The sequence below is a fragment of the Pterocles gutturalis genome, unplaced genomic scaffold (assembly GCF_000699245.1).
Source record: "Pterocles gutturalis isolate BGI_N339 unplaced genomic scaffold, ASM69924v1 scaffold41693, whole genome shotgun sequence".
NCBI lineage: Eukaryota > Metazoa > Chordata > Aves > Pterocliformes > Pteroclidae > Pterocles > Pterocles gutturalis.
The window spans coordinates 24,750-43,081 of NW_010119526.1; the positions used below are offsets into that span (position 1 = coordinate 24,750).

General features: G+C 35.3%; 1 protein-coding gene across 1 annotated transcript in view; it reads left to right on the top strand.

The window, feature by feature from the left end:
* Nucleotides 1-14,284, top strand: part of SEC24B (SEC24 family member B) — a 34,074-nt gene extending 19,790 nt beyond the window's left edge. Inside the window, 16 exon segments of the mRNA XM_010076597.1 lie at nt 317-443; nt 1,049-1,158; nt 2,122-2,234; nt 2,926-3,044; nt 3,409-3,464; nt 3,773-3,979; nt 4,628-4,751; nt 5,381-5,539; nt 5,985-6,158; nt 6,808-6,918; nt 8,072-8,247; nt 9,021-9,158; nt 9,960-10,064; nt 11,141-11,233; nt 12,885-12,988; nt 13,455-14,284. Coding sequence (XP_010074899.1) covers nt 317-443; nt 1,049-1,158; nt 2,122-2,234; nt 2,926-3,044; nt 3,409-3,464; nt 3,773-3,979; nt 4,628-4,751; nt 5,381-5,539; nt 5,985-6,158; nt 6,808-6,918; nt 8,072-8,247; nt 9,021-9,158; nt 9,960-10,064; nt 11,141-11,233; nt 12,885-12,988; nt 13,455-13,569 — 2,031 coding nt within the window. The 3' untranslated portion in view covers nt 13,570-14,284.
* The last annotated feature ends 4,048 nt before the right edge of the window (nt 14,285-18,332 follow it).

Below are 18,332 nucleotides of genomic sequence, written 5' to 3' on the forward strand. Positions count from 1 at the left end.
TATCTTTCATAATTCCTCTTACAATAGCAGCTGTGTTATTGTAACTGTGTGATACAAAGTAATTTCACTGACAATCTTCATATATCTTTTGATTTGTGAGATTGGATTAAGACAATAATTAAATGGTATTTCTTCTGATTTTAATGGGAAGGATATTTTTAATAGGCATTGTAGTTTATATGAAAATGAGCTAAAAAATTAAAAGATGACAGAATATCTAGTTTTATGAAGCTCTTATACACTGTACTGCACAGTAATGTTTTCCATAAAATGTATTGCATACCTTTGTTACAACTTTCCATTGTTTCCATTTTAGCAATTACCAGTAATAACATCAAGCACAATAGTGAGATGCAGATCCTGCCGGACGTATATCAACCCTTTTGTTTCTTTCATTGATCAAAGGAGGTGGAAATGCAATCTATGCTATAGAGTTAATGATGGTAAGTTTTTGAAGTAGGAGATGCTTGCATTTATAGATACTTTCATCATGTCAGTCCATGGGATACTTGAGATTAAAATGTAGATTAAAATGATGGTGTTCTTAAGATATATATATTTTTTTTACATCTCTGGATCATAAGTCAGATGTGCTGTGCATTTGCTGAAGTAAAAGGTGGTTTTGCAGTTTTCTGGGAGATGAAGAAAATGTCGTCATATTATCCTGATTACTAGTATAATGAAATCAACTGACTCCATTGACTGCTGTTGCAATATGCAAATGGAAACATGCTGACAGCTGATACTGTCTGCAAGCCAGGCCAGAGGTTATGAGAAGCAACAGAGATTGAAGCTTCTTGTTGTGAAAGGCTCTATTTGCATTGGTGTTTTAAAGCTGGGGATATATTGCTGTTTAAAATAACCCTTTTTTTTTCCAGTTATTTAACTTTGATGTTGCTTGGCTTTGTTTTATGTATCCTTAACGTGAATTTTTTCTGTTGTTAGTGATAGCTGAAATATGTCTGCATTTGTTTGCTTGTAGCTGCCATCATTATTTTTATTTTCTGACAAATATATAAACTTTTTTTGTGGAATTTTTTTTTAATAGTTCCTGAAGAATTTATGTATAATCCTCTGACGCGATCTTATGGAGAGCCTCACAAGCGGCCAGAGGTCCAAAATTCTACAGTGGAATTCATTGCTTCCTCAGACTATATGGTAAAAAAAGTTTTCCTGGTAACTTCCAACAACAATTGCATGTTAATATAAATGCATTTGAAATTAATGTTCCATATTGTTCCAGTGTTGGGTAGTAGTTTTCCTGTGAAGGGCCTCTTAACACCAAAGAATAATTAAGATTTGAGTTTATTTTGAGTTTTGGCAAATGTAGATATTCAGAGGCTTGTTAGTTGCAATGTGTGTACTTGTCCGGTGTAGTTTAATGTGGCATAATCTGGTCTGAGTCTGATGCAACGTGGTTTCTGGGTTTCTCCCTCACTTGGAAGAGATTTTGAAAGACCAGAATAACGAGAGAATAAAGTAGGGTTTAAATTTTTAGTTAGTAAATGTGACAGAAATTATTCTAATTAGGAATCAAGTCTAACTTCAGCCTACAGTTGTTCTGACAGTAGTCGTCTCCAAGAAAGATAAAGACAGCCTGGGAAAAAGCCTCATTCATAATGACATTAACAACAGCAAAAATAAATTGTTCTCTTGTCTTCAGTTTGAAACACTGTGGCCAAGACACTTGGCAAGGAATAAATACAGATTGTTCTATGGTCGGGAAAAGGCTGTAGGTAGAATATTTTAGTGCTGTTTAATGGATCACATTGTCCACATATGGAAATAACAGTGGTGTTCTGAAGGGTGAGTTCCATATCTGGCACCAGAGAGTCATGTTTGAGTTGACTGTTGGAAGGAGAGACTAACATATCCAATTTCTGTTCTGAAGCATAACATTGTGTGCTTATTACAAATGGAAATTATTAACCACTGGGAATTGTGGTTAAGTCTATCTGCATGACTCTTCATTAGTTAATCAGTTTGATTGAATAATGTATACCTTGCATTTTTCTAAGTGTTCCTGTTTTGTACTTTCCTTTTTAATGACTAATCATTTTTAACATTTCTTTAAATATGATTTTTGAACATTTTTTTATTTTTATTTTTTTTACTTTGTAGCTTCGTCCTCCTCAGCCTGCGGTATATTTATTTGTTTTAGATGTGTCTCATAATGCAGTGGAGGCTGGATATTTGACAATAGTCTGCCAGTCATTGCTGGAAAACCTAGACAAGTAAGAATATAAATAACCTTTTCGAATTATCTAATGTGATATTATGAACAATACTAACCTACAGTTTTGCAGAAAACTTGCATATAGTGTTGAAACATTCTGTCCCTAAAGGACATCAGTTGTGTTGCCTGAGATTCTGAAATGCAGCTTCCATGTCTAAAAAACAAACAAACAAAAAAACCAACCCCCCAACCAAGCAAAAAAAAGAGCCCCTCCCAAAAAACAGCTGTTGAAGGAATTTACATGATGGGAGCTATCTTCCCTGGATGTGATTAAAGGTGAATCTCCAAATAATTTACTTATTTATCTGCAAAAAATATTTAGCTGTAACTTCTAACAACATGTTGATTGTACAAACATCTATAAAGTGCATGCTTCCCCCCCTGCCAAGACCAACAAAAATGAACCTACTAAGTTCTCTTCTGGAACTGAGTATCAATATATTAGTGAGTGCTTACCTGTAACACTTTGTCTTGTAAACTGTATCATTATCTTCACTCTTTGGAAAATACTGAAGAAATATTACTTGTATAACATGTTTCAGATCTTTCTTCTGTTCTCCCTTCACCCCTGTATACACGAGCTGAGTTTCTGCTAACATCAGCAGGAGCTGTGTGTATGTTTCTTGAGAGAGAAATTTAGGGCTCTATTAAGCCACTAACCTATTAGTTGGTTTTTTTTAATGCTTCAGGCTGCCTGGAGACTCGAGAACAAGAATAGGGTTCATAACGTTTGACAGCACTGTTCAGTTTTACAACTTGCAAGAAGGTTTATCTCAGCCTCAGATGTTGATTGTCTCGGATATTGATGGTAAGTAGAAAGAAAATGGAAACAAAATTTTTGAGAAGCTACTTTTTTTCCCCTCAGAAGAAATATTAGAATCTCAAATATTCTGGTATTAGGTCAATATTATTGAATGTCTAGGGAATGTATTTTTAAAAATAATCTTAGACTAACTACAGAGTAGGTGGTGTTTAAAAAGTGAAATTCAGATGTTAATTTTGCTTTGAGTAAAACAAGCTTTGCATGGACTGTATTATTCTCTCTAATATATGTATCAGAAAAGTAGACTATTTCATGGTACATGTAGCAGTTGGCAGTGAAATGTTTTGTTCTATTTTAATGTTTGGGTTTTTTTCTTTAACAAAATGCTTTTTTCCCGTTCTCTCTACAGATGTTTTCCTACCTACACCAGATAGTTTACTTGTAAATCTCCATGAAAGCAAAGAGGTATGATTGCTCAAAATATATTATTAAATTTAAAGAGTTAAATATTCAAAATAGAGGTTCATTTTAAACTTTCATTTCAAGCTTATCATCATAATGTGTAATTCTAATGCTACTTTTTAATTGTAGAAGTTTGTTTGGTTCATCATAGTTTTTAAAATTATGACTTTGTTTTCCTTAGTGTGTTGAAACTAAACGGATATATTTGGTACTGGTTGTTCATCACTTCAGTTATGGCAATACTTAAGGCTTTTTAGAAACAGCAGAAAATCTCAAGCCTGAAACATCTCAAACACCTTTCTGTTCTGCAGCTGATAAAAGATCTGTTGAATGCGTTACCAAATATGTTCACCAATACGAGAGAAACACACAGCGCATTGGGCCCTGCTCTTCAGGCTGCATTTAAACTGATGTCTCCAACGGGTGGTCGGATATCTGTGTTTCAAACTCAGTTACCGTCTTTGGGAGCAGGGCTTTTGCATTCCAGAGAAGATCCCAATCAAAGGTCTAGCACAAAGGTACAAAAATTTCCTTTAATATTCATCTCATGAGACTAGGCACTGGCCATGTCTTTCTGTCTTGTGTGGTTCTGCAGATCAACTCTTGGTTTTTGTTAATAGCAATTCACTAAATTTTAATTTTTCAGTGTCTGTTTGTGCATTTAAGATCACTAACTTATACACGTATGTGTGGTATATGGTATTACTTGCTTCAGAGTGCATGAGCTGTCTTTTGGGCCTTTGGTCCATGGCTTTTCTTGGCAAGCAAAAGAAGCTGCAAGTATCTCTGAATCAGTGGATATCAATGTGGGTTTTGAACCAAAGCATGGATGTATTAAACTGTAGACTTAAAACATGATTTCTTATTATTTTTATGGCCTTGTAGTTTACAGTATCCAGTACGTGTTACACAGTTACATGAATGTTTATTTGTACGAGACCGTGAACTTCATTGAAAGTAGGATCGTAACTGCTTGTAAATACAAACTAAAATAATATGGAGCATAGGGGAAATAATTTTTGCAAGTGGAAATGCCTATGTATTATTGCTTAAAGGAAACTTCCTTATGATACTTTGCTACTGAATAGTATGTCTGGTGTTCTGTAAAGTCTTAAGAGAGCATAATTGTTGTCTTAACTCTCTCCTGTATAATATATTCACCAAAGGTGGTCCAGCATCTTGGTCCAGCAACGGATTTTTATAAGAAGTTGGCACTGGACTGCTCAGGCCAGCAGACTGCTGTGGATTTGTTTCTCTTGAGTTCTCAGTATTCTGATCTAGCTTCTCTGGGTAAGGAATACCTAGTGTATGCATTCACTCTTTCGGCACTGTTGTCTTTCTTTGGAAGCACAGGCTACTTCAGGAATTCTTAAATCATGTAAATCTTTTTGCACTTTTGTAAATGCAGCTAATGCTGCAAAGGAATTAACTTTGAAGTTGATAGCAGTAAAGAAGAGGAGTATTGGATTGGTGGTATCAGACTATTTATTCTGGAATTTCACAGTTTCAAACTAGAAGGTACTCTCCTGCTCAAGAACAGAAAACATGGCAAGGAATGACAAGTTTAATTGTAGAACAGAGTTCTTAGCTTTCAGTATTAAACCAAGATTTGTCTCTGCACACACACTTAATTTTACCTCTACACCATTAAATTTTATTTTTGCATGCACTCCTCTGTCAGCTGCCAGAGGTAGTGTGCTTATGGAAGTAAGTGTATAATTAGATAATTGTGTATTGGGGTGACTCCTCCCTGTCTTCAGTGGCCTGAGTCTGGGCTAGTTGTCATTCTTACAGATGTGGGTCATATCAAGAAAAGAATGAACATCGATGATACTTGCAGAAGGCTGAACACAATTTTTGTGTCCTGACTTTGTGTTACAGTTTCACCTCTTAACGGTATCTTTTTTCCTCCTTCCCAGCTTGCATGTCCAAGTATTCCGCTGGGTGCATCTATTACTATCCATCTTTCCATCGTAGCCATAATCCTGCTCAGGCTGAAAAGTTGCAGAAAGACCTTAAAAGATACCTTACAAGAAAGATTGGATTTGAAGCAGTTATGCGCATAAGATGTACAAAAGGTATGCTTTAAATACTGATTCATATGGAAAAGTTGCTGTAAGCATTTTAACTGTCATTTGGAATGTGCTTAGTCTTTAGCAACATTAGATTTCAGGTTATGTCACTTTCACTGCAGAGTAAGATAGTTGCACTCTTAATGTAAGTTAGCTTAGCTTTTGCCATTTGGTTTTTTGTTTTGTTTTTTACTCAAGATGGTACCATCTCCCTTCAACTAAGTTGACATGTGTAGTGTAAGGGCATAATTCAGTTCAGAGTGTTCAGAATTGAACATCAACTCTGCAGGATCATGCTGAAACATCGAATGATTCACATATTTGATTCTGTGTGATAGAATAGGAGTTTTTACTGTTTCCTTGAGGGCTTGAGGGCTACGGGTTTTTAATATTCATAGGAGTTTTTCTGTGCTGTTTTAACCTCGCTCTGAATTATTTCTTCTGCTTCTAGGTCTTTCAATACACACTTTTCATGGGAACTTTTTTGTACGCTCTACTGATTTATTGTCCCTTGCCAATGTAAATCCTGATGCTGGATTTGCAGTACAAATGTCCATCGAGGAAAGTCTGACTGACACATCTTTGGTTTGTTTTCAAACAGCTCTTTTGTATACTTCCAGCAAAGGTAAATAAATTCAAATGAATTGGCCACTGAGTTTTTTTGTTTCTTTTTCTAACATAATGTTTGTATAGTTAGTTTCACAGTCTTTTGTTGTTCTCTGTATACCCTAAGAGAATCTTGTCAAAGCTAGTGAGCCTTCTTGGCAGTTAATCACATAATATAAATCTTTTATTAATCAAAAATGTAATTTATCGCCATCTTATGTAAAGTTGATTCAGCAAGATTCAGTTACTTAAAAGGCTGTTGTTAAAAGCAGTAGTGCTTTCGCAGACCCGTGATGGAGTGGAGCAAGTTACTAGTACATTGGGTGGGCGTAAAGAATAGCAGCTACCTTGTATTTGTGGAAGAAGCCACAAAATTTTGGGCTGGAAATCAGTGTACTTCATTTGCAGGATCAAGACTCTTACTGTGGATGTTATAAGCTAGTTTGTGTTAAGAACTTGTGCTGATTCATAAGTTGAATGCTTTAGAGTGTTGCAGACTTTGAACAGGTTAAGAGACAGGAGTTAGGAGATTGTGTTACAGCAGTTTCCTGACTGGTGTGTTTTTATTAAATGAGTGCATCTTTGATGAGAGGACGTACGCTGTCACGACTGAATTTGTATGCCCCTACCAGGTAATGTTGCATAATGGTTTCTACTTATTTGTATAGGTGAACGTCGAATTCGAGTGCACACACTTTGCTTGCCTGTAGTCAGTTCACTGACTGATGTATATGCAGGAGCGGATGTACAAGCAGTTGTATGCCTCTTAGCAAACATGGGTGAGTACAGACCAGGGAGATTAAAATATATGTTTGTACATTCCTAATTTTGCCAGCTGTTTAAATGAAGTAGTGAGTGAAGCCTGGGTATTGTAGAAGAAGGTTGGAGTGAAGCACTCTGAAGCCTGAGAGTACAAAAGATGACAAAATCAAAGTTATACCAAAACTATTAACTGAAATATTCCTTAGTCTGAATACCTGGTTGACCTTAATGTCTTACAAGGAGCCTTCTTACATTGTGCTCTAGAGTTTATTAAAGACAAAGAATCATAACACACTTGGATCAAAACTCGTAAGTTTTTTGCCATCATCATCATGGTTGTTATCTCAAACTTTAGCATACTAGGATTACTTAAGAAACAGAGTGATTCAGTTTAGTGAGTTGCTGGAGACTAACTGACAACAGTATATCCAAGATAAGCATTCGTTTTCTATGCTTCTATCCTGTCATTACTGAGTTGAGGATTCTTCCTTATCCCCTACTTGCGGGCCATAAGTAGCTGTTTCATAGACTGATCTCTGCCATTGCTTGTGTATGGCACTGTGCAGCATTTTAGTATATGCTATGTCATATACTAATAGCCAAATACATTAGAATAAATCAGTGGTTCTTCTGTATCTTGTTTTAAATGTGTATTCAGTCCAGCAGGTGGCTTCCTCCAACTGCAGGATTTGCAGCCCTTTCTCAGCAGAGAAAGATGAAACTTCATTTACACTAATCATAGTAATGCCACTGAAAAAATGGAGGAAACTTCTTATAAAAAACCAAAACAAACAAACTACCCAAAAATTACTGCTGCAGATCTTATCTTGGATGTAAGACAGCAGAGTTTCACCAATAGCTAAGTTATTTGTGTAAGGTTTAAAATGGGATTTATATTTAGTCTTGAGTATATACCACAGCTTTAAACAATTTTTTAAATTCTCCAAGAGTAGGAACTAAGGATCAGAGATCAGCCACACTATTTTTTTTAAGCATCATGAAAGTGAGTTTCTCTATGGGCAATCGTCTTATTTACTTCTAAAAGAAGTTAGGATCACAGGTGTGCTCTTTAAAAAAAATCTTAAAATATCACCTAAAATCACAACTAATCTTTTCAAGGAATGAATGAGGCCAACTCTAGTAACTTCTTGTCTCCTTCTAACCCAACAGCTGTGGATCGCTCAGTTTCATCTAGTCTTTCGGATGCAAGAGATGCCTTAGTTAATGCCGTGGTAGACTCCTTGGCAGCATACATGTCAACTGCCTCAAATCTGCAGCAGTCCATGCTGATAGCACCAAATTCCCTCAAGCTGTTTCCACTGTATATTTTGGCCCTTCTCAAACACGTATGTATGATAGTGGATTAATGTTTGGTAACTAATTCATTTGTCCATTTGAGGAATTCTTCACAGGACTTTCACATGAAAGATGACCGTGTTAGCTTATTTCCATGGACATACAATGAAATCTGTTACACAAACTAAAGTTGTCTCGTTTAAAGTTCACATAGAAGTTATTACTGCTTTTTGATTTATTTTTTAATATCTTTGTATTACAAAAGATCATACTTAAAAGAGAACTTACTGATTTTGTTATCCATATATCTTGTAGCTTAAAGATTTTCACATCTGACAGTTCTTTGTTTTCTTATAGTGAACAAATCTTTATGTAAGTTTGCTAGGAAATCCAGTCACAATAGCTTATTTTCTTTGGCTTAGTGATTATTTCAGTCTCTAATATACGTATTAGGACTTCTTTGGTAAGTAACGCAAAGGTGGGGAAAAACCAGACCATTTATTATCAAGAGGATCTGTGTGAGAGACAGAAGTAAGAATGGCTGAGAAAATAAGTTGTTTAGGTGTTTTTTATTATCTTTGTTACCAATAAGAAAAAAAGCCTAGGATATAAAGAAACCAAAACCAAAATGATTGTGGCAGCCAAGGAGGACTGATGTACTTAGCTTTGCTGTAGGAGTGAATATGAACTTTGATAATAGGAATATTCTCCACTGAATTAAAAGCTTTGCCATCTTTGCTTGACACTTTTGAAAAGTCTGAAATACACTGTTTAGATGTGACATAAAATACAGGATTTGAGTAACAGCACTGTTCTCCTACAGAAAGCATTTAGAACAGGCATGAGTACACGCTTGGATGATCGCGTATATGCGATGTGCCAGATGAAGAGCCAACCTCTTGTTCATTTGATGAAAATGATACATCCCAACTTGTACAGAATAGACAAGTTGATTGATGAGGTAATGTACGAAGTGTGTTTGATATCATTTACTAGTTTTAATGGTCCATTAAACTTGATATTGTGCTGCCATAATTTAACTAAAGTTATTGTAATATAAACCGAGCATTTTCCATGAGTTACAAAAACTCAAGAAAAACATTTATTTTCAACTTTTGAGTTGCAAGTACAGAAGTGTGTTATGAGCAGAACTGTGGTTTTACTTCCCCTTGTTTCAGTGACCACAATAATTCCATGTTTTTCTATTATACAAAGAAAGTAGAGCAGATTGTATGCACTGGAAACATCTCCAGTGTGGTTTTGTGTTTTAGAACTGTCTAGGGGAAATGGATGAAGTAGATTTGGTGGAGGATTCTAGGTTTTGTATACTGAAACCAAATAAAGTTGCCTCCAATGATAAGCTTCCTGTAGTATTTGATGTTTTTCTGCTTTTGCAACATTACTAGAAAAGTTGAATGCAATTAAAAAATCTATGGAGGTTGTTTTTAGAAAATTTAAGTGTAATCACTAGAATTCTTCTGAAAGTTTGGCATCTATAGCATGAGAAGTGTTACATACACAACTTAAATGAACTTGCATTCTTCTTTTTTAGGTAATAAAGTAGCCTTTAGGTTAAGTAACATTCCAGAATTGTTTGATGTACATAATAATTTTAGGCTTAACATGGCATTTTGTTACATGAGAATCTTTAAAATTTTGCTAGAGATCAACAGTGTGTTTTGCTGTTTTATTTTACCTGGTTAAGATTTTTTAAAAGGCTTATTTATATTCTAATGTTATTGAGTATTGGTTTTTGTTACAGAGTACAATACACGTAAATGACAGAGTTGTTCCTCAACCACCTCTTCAGAAGTTGTCTGCAGAGAAGTTGACAAGAGAAGGAGCTTTTCTTATGGATTGTGGTTCAGTAAGTTACCAGTTTGACAGATTCTTTTTTTTTTTTCTTTAAAAAGAACCCCAATGCATGCTGAATTATTAAAAGCAGTCAACTCTCAACAATAAGAGTGTAGTGAATCAGCATTCCTGGCAATAATCTGGGCTCCATCAAAAGGCTTTCATATTTTGAAAGGAGGTTTGCATATTAAGGCTTCAGAGGTTCATTTTTTTTTCATGCTAGACTGATCAGAATATACCAAGAGTTCACATCAAGGGTTACACTTTCTTTGTGAAAATAATGGATTTCCATTTTCCAAAATTTATCTTAATGGTTATTAAATTGTATGTACTACAGTCTCTCTAACCAAGGACTTCTTATTGAGGCAGGAACCTTCAGTGACACACAAATATAGGTGGTTTTATGATTTGTGTCTTATGTGATGTCAGATTTGCAAGAGTGAGGGAATTGTGGGGAGTGAACAAAATTTGTAGATACAGTTTAAGGGTTTTGTGGAAATTACACTAAAACACACTTAATTGGATGAAGCTTTATGCTACTCGAGTAACGTGATGAAACATGCTACTCTAATGGCACTCTAGGAAAGTGCTTTAAACCTTGTATAAGTTCAGGGGCTGAGTGGGAATGTCAAACTAGCTTCTGTCTCCAGATGTCTGAAATAATTACTATAATGTGTTTTCCTAATTGATATTTTACTATGACTTGTTTAGATTGGAAAGTCAGTGTGCAGTAACTGACACAGTGGTGTGACTTTATAAAATAATTTTAGGTTTTTCATTTTAGAAGGTAGCATGGCAAGTTAATGCATTAACTGTTCCAATATAGATGTGCCCTGTATCCCCGTTCTTTCAGTATTTGCATTCTGCCTATAATTTTTTGACATTTAATGATGTTATTCCAAATGCTATCAATGTATTAATAAGTAAATGTACAAATAATGAATATAGGGATGTATAGAAGAATTGCAACCAGAGCTCTCAAGTTGTTAATTTTCTTGAAAGGTATTGTTCTGGTGGTATGTCACCACTTGTCTTTTTTTCTAAAATGTATGCAAGGCCTTTACTAAAACTGATTCTGACATCTTACAGGTTTTTTACATTTGGATTGGAAAAAACTGTGATAACAACTTCATAAAAGATGTCCTTGGATACCCAAACTATGCGTCAGTACCACAGAGAATGGTAGGTGTTTTAATGAGCTCTGCTGTACAGTTCTTATATTTGGAATCTATATTTAAACAATTTTTCTGCATTTTCAGTCTTTATTTATGTAACTATGAATTCAGGGGTTTTATTCAGTACTTTCTAACCTCTTGCCAGCCTGATGGGAGACAGACAGTTGTGAAATGCTTTCAAGGAAAGAATGTAAATGTGTATTTTGGCATTCATGGCGTGCCAAAAAAATTGTTCTATGATATTACTGCTTTTATTATTTTTATGGAAATACATGTGGGCTCCCAAGAAGAGGGTGGAATTTCATAAAAGTAATACAAAAACTATCAATTCAGAGGTGTTAATTGTTAAGATTAGAGTTATATTATTGATATAATGGTTTTTGGAAGCCTTGTGTTCTCTGAACCTGGTGTAAGATACCAAATCGATGGTAAGTTTTGGTCAGCTTCCAAACTGTCAGTCAATGTTAAAAAGAAACACTTCTAGCTATTCAAACATCAAAGACCCTTGGATATGTGTTTTGGTGTGGGAGGTTGTTATAACCTGTACCTATAGTCTCGTGTGTGAAACAGAGCAGCAATTAAAAGAGAAGAAAGTCCTCTCTTCTGTGGGTAGTGATTCCAAAATATCAACAAGTGGTGGGTAAGGATGGACCCTTTTAGAATTCTCTAGAAAAGTTTAGAATCGAGTGGTTATATTCACATAATGCCACAATGTGTTAGTCATCTTAGAAACACATAGGAAGATATTTTCTGCTTGTAAAGCTTGCATAGTATGAGGGGGAAAGTAAGTGACAAGTGGTAATTGTAAGAACAGGTGAGAGTGGTGAGCTTTAAAACTGCTATAAAATTGGACAGCTTGTTCAGAGTTTCATATTTTGCCTGTATTAGGAATTTACAACTGTCCCCTCTGATCAGCGGGTGGTAGTGTTAGTTGACAGAGTTTTCAGGAAGAACTTGGGTAAAGGAAGGATGATCACTTTTTTCAATGGTTATATAGCATCTGTTATCATGAAAATGAGAGAGAAAAACTAACATAAACAGAAGTTGTTATCTTTGCTTTTAAATTATGTCCTTTTCATATACTGCAAAGGTAGCAATAGAACTACTTTTGAATCTGTACTCAGTTCTTTTATATTAATTTCATATTATTTGTCTTAAGAGGTCATATCAGCCTAAGAGTTGGTATATTTAGCTCAGTGAATGGCTCCAGTTTTTTTATTCTATTTTTTTCAGCTCATTCCACAACCAAATAATCCAGTATAATCTTCGCATTGCAATTTTCTTACAATTCAGATTTCATTTCTTCATGTTTTGTTCATCTTTTCAGTGATGCAAAATGCAACACTGGAACGTGGTTGACGGGGGAAGATAAAGGCAAGGAAACTGCAAAAGCAGTGTTTTGAAACAATTACTTTTTAAATGAGCTTGCTTTCTAAAAATCTTTTGCAATTAAAAGGCAGTTTAGGTTAAAGATGTTCCTACAGAACAGATATTACTGAATTTTTATACTTAAACTGAAGAAAAAAATGTGTATACATAATGCATGGTAGGTAATTTCTTAATAGAAATTGTGGCTTGGGTCATGTTACGACTGTCTGGTTTTTTTAAATTGTTTTGATAATAAAAGATGATGACTTCTTTCAATTCCTTTCAACCAGACACAGCTTCCTGAGGTAGATGCACTTTCTTCAGAAAGGACACGATCTTTTATATCCTGGCTTAGAGACAGTAGACCTTTAAGTCCAGTTCTTCAAGTAATAAAGTAAGTATATCTGTTGGGTACAGGGTGATTGTTGGCAACTTGTATTTACAATTTCTAATTGACACTGATGAAAGGTGGGAATATTACATGTAACCAGAGATGTGAATTTTCCAGTTTTTTAATCTTTATTAGGTTTTCATTTAACCCTTTCAGAATTCTTTGCCATCAGCATATTTAGCTGCTAAAACAAAATAAATTTTGTTTTCTTTTTTTGTGTTTCTACAAGATATTTTAAATACTATTTCCCCCACTTTTGTACCATTTTATACTTCTTAAAAAGATACTGCTGTTTGATAGTGTATTGCGAACTTTAATGCTTTGGATTATTTGCAATTGTAGTATCTTTGGACGGAATCTAGACTCCAAAGGACAGTGAGCAATTAATGAGAACTTATGCTTCTGCTTGAATTTATAGTGGATTTTTTGATCAATGTTTGAACTAAAATACCTTTCTCTGTTCTTTCAGAGATGAGAACCCAGCCAAAACAGATTTTTTTCAGCATTTAATTGAGGATCGGACAGAAGCAGCTTTCTCATATTATGAATTCTTACTTAATATTCAACAGCAAATTTGCAAGTGATCAAGGAATAAACAGAAGAAGAATCCTGACTTCAGATAGAAGCATGGGCTGAGAGAAGCATATGGGAAGATACAAAAGTGGATGCTGGTTCTTCACAATATACAGTGACCAGCACTGTTTTGGGAGCTTTACAGATAAAGAAGTATACATTTCCAAAAGAATTTTGCAGATTTACTTCAGTCTAAAAGTGCTAGGAGTGATGAAGCTGTTTCACTAGTAAACTTTAAATTGGTTTATACACGTTTCCAGTTGTGCAGCGATATGGTGCTCTGTTTATTGCAAGCTGGTGAATTTATGTAGCTATGTGGGATGATATTTCTTAACGAAATGTACAATTAGGTAAAGCCTTTTTTCTTACGTTTATTATAGTAGCCCTTCCAGATCCAAATTCTTAACAGAGATATCAAAGGGCAGTGCTGTATGTTGGTTGTTTATATGAATTTCTTTTTAAAAGGAATGATTCATATTTACTAAAGACTTCAGCAAATTCCCTGTGAAAGTTGTAGAGTTTCAGTAAAGTACATCAATTGTAGAAATAAAATATATAATGTACATAAGTATTACATTTGTAAAGAAAATGTAAAAAATGTAACTAAAAAGAAAAAGACATAGTGTGCAGAATTGTTGAGTGCTAAATGATGAATTGTTTTGTCCCAGGCTAGACAATGAAGTTGACTATTAAAACATGCTAAAAAAGGTATCCATGTAGAAAGAACACAGCTGCTTCTTCTGTTAATTTTGGGTGAATTTATTTATGGTTGGCTTACTAATTAAAATAATTTTGCTTTATCATGTGTTTTTATATTTATGCAAGTAGAATCTTTGCAACTGAACTCTTACTGAACTGAATATTGAAGAGAACACGTTTACCGCTTTATTTCACAGACCTCTGGAAAATAGCATAATCTGAAATGAGCTATTGATATAAAGTTCCTAAAACCCTTCTTATGTATTATCCTAAAGAAGGCATAACTATTAACCTTGTTTTATGTTTTGTAAGCTACTGTAGTGTTTGTCCAGGTTTCTGTAACTTGTGTTGTCTGCCATTTAGAGTAAGCATGGGTGATCACTCACTCACACCTGATTTGATTTCTGCTGCAATCTAAAGGAAAAAAAAAAAGGGGGGGTGGGTGTAAAAATGAATTACCTTACATCAATGAAAGCAAAGGCTTTAAAATGTCAAAATTCAAACTATAATCACACTTGTTTCTTTCTGAAACCTTGTTCTTGCTGATGTTTTTGGTAACACAATTATTTGGGCTTTTTGATAGATTTATCCCAGACTTTTTTAAATTTGGCTGTTCAGTTGGGATGGTTTGGGGTTGGTGGGTTTTTTTTTTAAAGGCACATTAGAAATAATTCATAAAGCACAATCACTCGTACTTAGTATTCTGAACTTTGGTTTAATGAAATGTGACTACAATGAATTAAGTACAAAAAAGTAAATGATTATTAGTATGATTACATTTTATTTTAAAGAAGCCTTGAAAATGGTGACATTACATTTTGACTGCCCTGGCCCCTAAATCAAATAGTCAAGAAAGAAATTACGAGCTATGGTTTGCAAATGCTTTAAAAGCTTTACTAATTAAATTCTGCAAGTGGTGTTATTCTGCATGTTAGCACAAACTCACTGTTTGGGGAAGATATCTTGTTAAGTTACATTTGTGTGTTGTCCTTAACTAAATGTGTTTAAGTTACCCAAAGATACTTAAGAGAAACTTTTCCATTTAGTAAATTAATTTATCATGTAATAAATGTCTGAGGCGATGCTGAACGTTGTCCCTGAATCAGGCCTCCAGGATTTCCGTACTTGTTTGTAGATTAATTTGCACTGGGTGAAAGCTAAGTGGTGCTGAGGAGTGGGGCATCTTAAAAATAATTTGCAATTGCAAAGATGAGAAGAGCATGTTGCAATTTTCAATGCCCTATGATAGATGCTTTTGACTTGTGAGCTTGGTATTGAGTATCTGGGAACATACTATGCCATGATTAATTGCAACATATTCTGTAAAACTATTACTTAAAGCTTTATTCTTCTATGGTTTTTGTATATAAAAATGATGAAAAGTACATCTTGAGAGCTATTTGTTCAGTAAAATGATTACATGGCACAGAGAATCTAGTTACTTTTTACTAATTAAAGATCCCATCTCCATTCTGACTGATCTTTGTTTTAAATTTTAAAAAGACACTCTCATAAAAATGTCATGAATTTGAAACATCTCAGGATTTAGGGTATCAGTTTTAGTGTTTTGAACAACAGAGTGTCTGTAGGCATGGCAAAAGTATCTAAAAGACAGTTTTACTTATAGTGGTGTGATCCAAACCAGTGTACCAGAAGATAAGTGCAGAAAGATTATTCCCTACCAAGGGATGCACTGTGAAACTCAACAAGCTTTTTGCCAAGATTTTGGAGAAGACATAAGGGGCATGCATTCGTATCTATTTAAATAAAATGCTGAACTGTCCTAAGAAGATCTCTAGCCATTTTAGGGATTGAACTTTTCCCAAATTGCCTTCAACAGTACATAATATAAATCATGCCTTTTTCATGAGAAATTCAGGATTTGCTGGGGAAAATGTTTCCCAGCCCCAGCAAAGTAAGTCTTTGGGGGATCAGTTCAAATTCTCAGCATTTTACATACTGACCATAGGCATCCCTTTTTATGTCACAGGTCCAAAAGCAAGATCTTGTGCCTCTTTTACCGACTAAGTAATAGGATAGTTCCTGTTGAAGAAACTACAGTCCAGGAAGCTCTTGCAATGGTAGAACACATGATGCAGCTCCCAGAGAATTATTCCTGAGCTTGATTCTGTATTTTGTTCTTAAGCTTATTAGAAATAAGCCTATTCATTAATCTTGATGTAGAGCTTAATGGCAGTGGAGAAAAGATGACCAGGTACGGGTGATTTTGTTTGGCTTTGGGCTTTTGTGCATTTTGGCAGATACTGAAAATATGGTTTTGTCATTGGTGGTGTTTTTAAGAAGCGAAAATCAGTAATCCTGAGTCAAGAGCTCTTCAGTAATTTTAAATGTGGTGTCTTACACTTTTTTTTCACACCAAATACATTTTAAGAATGTTATGCAAAATTTTCAAGGTATGGGACAGAAGTGTGTTTACGAGGGAATAATTCCAACCTCAGTTGCTGATTTCTGTTGTTAGAAGTATTAACTCATGTGAGTCCTGAAAGATCCCATTTTTATTTCAGTTTTAGAGTATATTTTGTCTTGGTGCTGTATTCTGATCACGGGCAGGATGTAACCCAGCAAAAGCGTAGCAGACAGTTTCAGTTATAGCAGGTTGGGAGATCTGAGGCTCTAAGTGGTGATGGACTTACAGAACACCCCAAAAAGTGACCTTTTGTTTAAAAGCAGTTCTTCAGATTTTAATACATATTTAATATTTCATGTAGTTCTTTCTGTTGGTTTATTCTGTTTAAAAAAAAAAAGGGTGGAAGGGTGTCTACATAAACTATTGCTTCTCAGCTTTTCATAAATGAGGTGTAGAATATGATCACTCCTTCAGAATTGCAAAGGTTAAGTTGTAACTAGAACAATGTAATAGTAATGCCTGTTGGATACAGATAATTCTGAAATTTAACATAACCGGGGATTTTTGGTACAGCTGTGTTGGGAATTTTGAAGAGGGTGTGGGCAGACTGTAATGATTTATTGATGTATCTTTCTTTACCTGTCAGTTCCTAGAATTAAAAAAGCACATTTCTAGCAGCCTTGCATGCCTTTCCTGAAGCTGACATATTCTATTCAAGTGCAGGAATCTCCGAAGTGTGGTTACAACTACTGCAAATAACTGGGATTTGAAGTCTCTCTTCAGAGCATTTTGTTGTTCCTCACAAGCTCCTTGATGCCTTTTCCTGAAAAATCCAAAGGCATCCTACTTGTTTGAGCGTAGCAAGAGAATTCTCCCATTAGTGCCATGTAAAAGAATAATGTGTAGCAGTCATCTGTAGCGAAGGAATTCTTTTTGGTTTTCTTTGTCTCTTTGGTGGCCGAAGACACTGCCTTCATTATCTGAAATAGAGCTTAGGGGAAGCCAGGTGTAAAAGTCAAACTGGAACCACTGGCATGTGTGCTGGAGCTTGCTGAGCATGTGCGTAGCTTCTGAGACACTGGTGCTTTGACTGTGTATCCAGATGCTGAAGTTCAGCAATTTCTTATGATGTGGCTCTAAGTGCCTTGTATGTTTATTCAAATTAAAAAGCCATTTGAGTTTCCCAGCTCTCCCTTCCCCCCTCCAAACTGTTACTTCTTATTATCAAAAATACTTTGTTTAAACAAAAATGTAGTTTATTTTTGGAGAGCAAGCATGAAATCTTTTGGCCTTCCAAGCATCTATTTTGAAATTTAAGTTCCTGGAAAAGGAGTGGAAAATGTCTCTGCACCCATGACTGTGGCACCTTCGGCAGCGCAGATGGGATGGATTAGTTCTGTGGGAGGACCAGAGCCATCGAGAAGAGCAGCACGCGAGGGGACTGTCAGCTGCTCCATCACTGTCAAGCTGCAGCTAGATCGTCGGTCGGCATTTCCCATCCACCTGCCCCAGCATCCTGTCTGCTTTAAGAGTGACTGGTCGTGGATGGTCTGGGGTGAAATGTGAGAAATCCCTAGCACGCAGGCTGTCCTCCCCTTGGTTAGGTCTCTGCTTTATGTGTGCAGAGGTCAGCCTGATGTGTGAAACCCTGTCGGCAGAATAACTGGGTATTGTTCACCTTAGATTGAGTAGTTTCTTCTAATGAAA